The 5043-nt window shown below is 33.2% G+C and overlaps 2 protein-coding genes across 2 annotated transcripts in view; one reads left to right on the forward strand and one right to left on the reverse strand.

Annotated features, from left to right (window-relative positions):
- Positions 1-1591, forward strand: part of LOC106122350 (BPTI/Kunitz domain-containing protein-like) — a 10298-nt gene extending 8707 nt beyond the window's left edge. Inside the window, exons 2-4 of the mRNA XM_013318290.1 lie at positions 274-462; positions 794-948; positions 1465-1591. Of these exons, the coding sequence (XP_013173744.1) occupies positions 274-462; positions 794-948; positions 1465-1590 (470 nt within the window). The 3' untranslated portion in view covers position 1591. The remainder of the gene's footprint in view (positions 1-273; positions 463-793; positions 949-1464) is intronic.
- Positions 1592-1706: 115 nt separating this feature from the next.
- Positions 1707-5037, reverse strand: LOC106122411 (transmembrane protein 135). Its single transcript, XM_013318358.1, has 7 exons — positions 4990-5037; positions 4452-4603; positions 3642-3732; positions 2775-2927; positions 2354-2494; positions 2007-2173; positions 1707-1882 (listed from the first exon to the last, which is right to left on the reverse strand). The coding sequence occupies exons 2-7, from the start codon at positions 4529-4531 to the stop codon at positions 1831-1833; spliced, it is 684 nt and encodes a 227-aa protein (XP_013173812.1). The 5' UTR covers positions 4532-4603; positions 4990-5037; the 3' UTR covers positions 1707-1830.
- Positions 5038-5043: the final 6 nt, after the last annotated feature.

Below are 5043 nucleotides of genomic sequence, written 5' to 3' on the forward strand. Positions count from 1 at the left end.
GTTCCTGAGGAAGCCCTCGAGCTTAGTTACTCTTAAACGAGGTTTAGGCTAAGTGCCATCTGCGCTCGGCCACCTCAAGCCCGGTGAAGCTGTAAATGCCTCCTCAAGGCAAACAGTGGCATTTCAGTGACAAAAAAAATGTAATTACTGTGTGATATGCATTGGTGTGATGGCAATAAAGAAGTATTATTTTTAACTTATTTATTTATTTTGTTAAGCCCGGACAAGTACGATATAAAAATTTAAGGTAGTTAAAATTTTCTATTGTTTCAGTTATTGCTAAAATTTGTTACTTGAAACCGGATTCAGGGCCGTGTAGAGCGGATATAGCGATGTACTATTTCAGTCCTGAAACCAATGACTGTCCACGTTTCAGCTGGGGTGGTTGTCAGGGTAACGGTAATAGGTTCGACACAAAACAGGACTGTTTATCAACATGTTTAAGTCAACCGGATAGACAGAGTAAGTTTCTATAACTAATATTTTATTTTACCAATATTCTATCGATTCATTGGAGTATGTTAACCTAACTACGACGTAAACTAAACTATCAAATGTTCCTTGAAATTGTTATAATTTACAATAAAGGTGAGTCTCCAGTGTAACATCTGTATAACAATATAGCTTTCCCGTTCATTCTCTTTTAAATAAATAGAGAAAGAAACATATTCGTAAACGAATACCACAGCAGTTCTATAATAATTCACAGTAAGTATTCTGTATCCTTCTCTAAAAGCGAGACTGCGTGATTGGATATTTCCTTTTTATTGTAGTAGTTTTATTAATTTATCAGATATACGACCACCATATTGTTCTCTTACTTTCGACTATGGTTATTGTTTCGGTGCTGTACCACGTTGGTATTTCGACCCTCGATGGAAGGTTTGCAAGAAAACAATATATTCAGGATGTGGTGGAAACAAAAATAATTTCTACTCTATGCCACAGGTACCTAACCGTTGATTTGTATTACGGAACAAATTATTGTTTTCATTATTCTGTTTGAAAAAACTGAGACAACCTATAGATATAATTAAAATAAGATTGTCTGTATGTCTGTCCGCAAGACCGCGTTCGGAGACTTTGTCGGGAAGGCAGGAGGAGCCGCGGGCATATTAAACTACTTACTTAACTACTTTTTTAAATTCTACTCTTACAAAGTCGAGTAAGACCTCTAGATTAAATAAAGTCTGTTAGCCACTATAGTATTATAGATCATCATATAAGTATAAGTGGTGACGTCACCATTGTCGATAGTATGTGGGTGTGGTTCACATATCTGTGACTTTACAGATATTTTGGTCAGTCTTTATAAAGTCTTATATTGGAAGAATTAAACCATGTTTGTTCTTTTACCTATTTGACTTTCGCCAAATGTTTAATGTCACGATAATAAGTTGAGACGTTACTTTTTCTTATAACTTCGTTTACAATAAAATAAACTGTAGTTTTGTAAACTTTCAGTGCGATTCAATATGTCGCTTCGGTACGGGAAGGATAAAGGAGAAGAAAGATATGGTTGGAGATCCTAAAAAAGTGTTGATTATAAATCCAACAGGCGCTACAAGAGCAAGAGTCGATAAAAATTAAATTAGAAACATTGAAACTTTATGATTCCTTTTACTATTTTAAATTTGATTATATAAATATACATTTTCTATTTCGTAACATTTTTAAAATTTATTTTATAAATAATTTTAACATTTTTATATCTTTTTAACTAACTTTTAACAATAAAACCTTTAGAATTTAACAAAAATATCACATTAATAAACCACTCCACCCAGTACCTATACCATAAAAAAAACAAATTATAATATATAAAACAAATCAGTTTTGGTTCTTGAGAATCTCCAAAAAGTTGGAATATATTTGTTCGGATCTAAAACAAAAATAGCTTTTGTTCAAACGAGTATTAACTTAATTGTAAAATAAAATATAATCACATTATTTTTTTTAATAAAATGAACAAAATGGTGATGAAATTATGAAGAGTTTACACTTACGTGCCATTACTGACTGATTTCATTAGTTTGAAAACATAACTCGGACACACATCAGGATGCATAAAGCGAGCATGGAAGAGAGTTCCTTGACATAGACAATACAATATGACTGGCAGCGGAATGTTCTCCGGCAATATCTTCTTTTCATAAAGTATAGTGGAATACAACTGTAAAGTAGCAGAATTTCAATTAGACATTTTTGCTATTTTGTAACAACAGGCGCAAAATTCATAGTAATCCAGTACTTAAAAAGCGTCTTTTTAATATCAAGTTTTAACCTTTTCACATATATTTAATAAATTGAATTAGATGTCTTATAACAAGTAAAGGCTCTCCCAAGGACTCACTTTAAAAGCTCCCGTCAAAGAGGCTATCGCGAAACCTAGGCTCGGTTTAAATATGAACGACAGGCCAGCCAAATACCCGGCCGGCAAGGCGTATAGGGCTGAGTCAACCCTTCGCTTTTGACACAAGTAACATATCACAGACTGAAAAAGAGATTACCTATAGTAATTTTTAGCTGCACATGTATAGTTTTTATTTTATAGCCTGACCAGGAATATACAAACCGCCGGAATATTGCGGAAATATATAGAATTATTTTGCACATAATTGAAAGTAATGTGATAAAGAACCGGACTGTAGCTTCCAGGCCAGAATTTTATACACTTGGTTAGGGTATTCAACTTGTACAGAGTGTCCCAAAATTACTTATGAAACTTTTAAGTACAGATTTAATATGTTATAGTATAAGAAAGGAAATCGTACTCTATAAATACCGATATAACTTCCAAAGAAAAGTGCCAATTTTAAATGTGATACACGGATTGAAGCCATTGCTTTTAAAGGAGATGTAATTTTTGGTAAAATAACTTGAGCCAGGCTCACAGCGGCACCAATTACGAAGTATGTCGCCGAACCCTGTAACAAAGAACGGTATGATTATCAAAAAATTCTTATAAGATGTAGGAATAATATTTTTTTCGAAAACAAGCTGTTTCATAGCTTCGGTAGTATGCTTTCCGAGGAGTAGATTGCAAGAGAATTAGTAGACATTTAGATGTGATTTTTTTTAGTATATCATTCTGATTGTGATTTCCATTGAAATACATTTCAATCACCCTTAACTTAGGGTAGGCTCCGAGCCCCTCGGTGGGGACGTATAGTGAGCTGATGATGATGACATTTCAATTCATTGTAAATTTACAAGATTATTGTACAAGTTAAATAACACCAATAAAAGCTTATTTTAATTTGATTAAGATGAAGGAAATTAAACGAATTATATCTAATGGTATACCATTGATCAAGTTGTAAATAGACTTTTAACAATAATACATAATTAAGTTACTTTCCATAGTTAAAGCTATTGTTTTTTTTTAAGACACTCATCAACTTTGAAGGGTCAATAGCCAATAGCAATATGAAGGTTAATGGTACGGATTTCCGATCACGAGATCGGGGGTTCGACTATTGTCGTAAACCATGTCCAAGCACAAGCATAGAGCTTAGTTGTAATGGTACAAGAAATATTAGTAGATTAACAAAAAAAATTGCTAAGATTTTACAAAAAAAAATAACTGATAAAGTTTACATACAAGTTTACGAATTACATAATTAGTAAAGCATGCATACCTTCAACATATATTTCCAACAATCACCATCGTGTGGGCAAATCGTTTTTGAATTGTCTGTTTTCCGTTTGACTTTTTCAGGAGTAAATAACCTTGAAAACAAAAGATGTTAATACATTGGTTTTGGTATTAAAATATATTTTTAACGTATTAAAAAAAAATCTTTTACTAGTTGTCACTCGCGATTCTGTCCGCGTGGATTAAAAAAAAAACTTAGTAAGTAGCCTATATTTTCTTTTAGACTATGTTTTACATCTATGCAAAATTTCAGCAAGATCAATAGATCTGTTCCGGAGATACATTCAAACAAACATCCACCTAAACCAGTCTTTACCAAAGTGGGCGATAATGCCCCCTTGTGGGCGCTGCAGGTCTCGAGGGGAGGCGGTAAGAGACCCAGAAAGAAAATTGTTGTGTTGTGAAAAGCGTTGTGTAGAGGCCTGGGGGGTGATTTGTAATTTTATTTACCCAGAGGCCTCTTAGACAACGACTGCATGAGCTCACTACTCTCAACATTGTTGTTGAACATCAACTAAAATTAATTAAAAGATTGCTTAAACTCTAATATGGGGGCGCTAAAAACCACTGATCTAAACATTCGCATTTATAATATTAGTAAGATTTAAGTTAAGTATTTACATTGTTTGAGGTGTGTTATGTTAATTTTGAAAGCCTTGTACAGTATTACTAATGCTAAGTAACTGAACCGCACTGAATTCTATCGTAACACAATTATTGAATGAGAACCACACACCAATATTGCATGAACGTAGTTTGAACCATTACGATATTTGCAATGCTAATTACTTACCACAATAGCGGTGTTCTAGTTGCTTTATCTCCTTCTAATCGCATTAAATAGAACAGGGCAGCACTACCCGTCATAAACATAAAAGTTTTCTTGGTTGTAGTGAGCGATAAATGACCAGATCTTTCCCAGCTCCTTAATATGAATTCAATTGTCTAAAAAAATATTTTACAGTGTTTTAAAATATCTTAGGAAGGCTCCTTATTATGTTTAGGCACAGTCAAGTCTAAATATGTCGGAAGAAAACTTTTTTTTCCGACATATTTAGACTTGCATTGGCAAAGCTGTCGCGCTTAGAGTTGTTTAATTGTTAATTAAATAGTTCTTAAGTTACTAACCGTTGGTTTCTGAAGTCAAAATGTTTTAAACGAGGATTTTAGTCTCAGAAACCTACGATAAGTGTTAATTTATCATACGATGAGACTTCTTCGGTGTCCTGACTGTGTCAGTTTTTATATTATCATAAAAATAATTGTTAAATTATTTATTGGCACTGTAAACATGTAGAAAATAAATATAAGCTTACTTAGAAGACACGTACTAAGTTAGAAAACAGATTAATAATCAATCCTCTTCTACTCGGTGGCTCCAGCAA

This window comes from Papilio xuthus, unplaced genomic scaffold (assembly GCF_000836235.2).
Source record: "Papilio xuthus unplaced genomic scaffold, Pxut_1.1 DF826923.1, whole genome shotgun sequence".
Lineage (NCBI taxonomy): Eukaryota > Metazoa > Arthropoda > Insecta > Lepidoptera > Papilionidae > Papilio > Papilio xuthus.

Coding starts and splice junctions, on each gene's coding strand:
- LOC106122411 (XM_013318358.1), bottom strand. CDS start 4,531: ATGTTTATGACGGGTAGTGCTGCCCTGTTCTATTTAATGCGATTAGAA. Junction 3,733..4,451: donor ACTAGAACACCGCTATTGTG/GTAAGTAATTAG, acceptor TTTGTTTTCAAG/GTTATTTACTCCTGAAAAAG. Junction 1,883..2,006: donor AAATCAGTCAGTAATGGCAC/GTAAGTGTAAAC, acceptor TTTTTGTTTTAG/ATCCGAACAAATATATTCCA.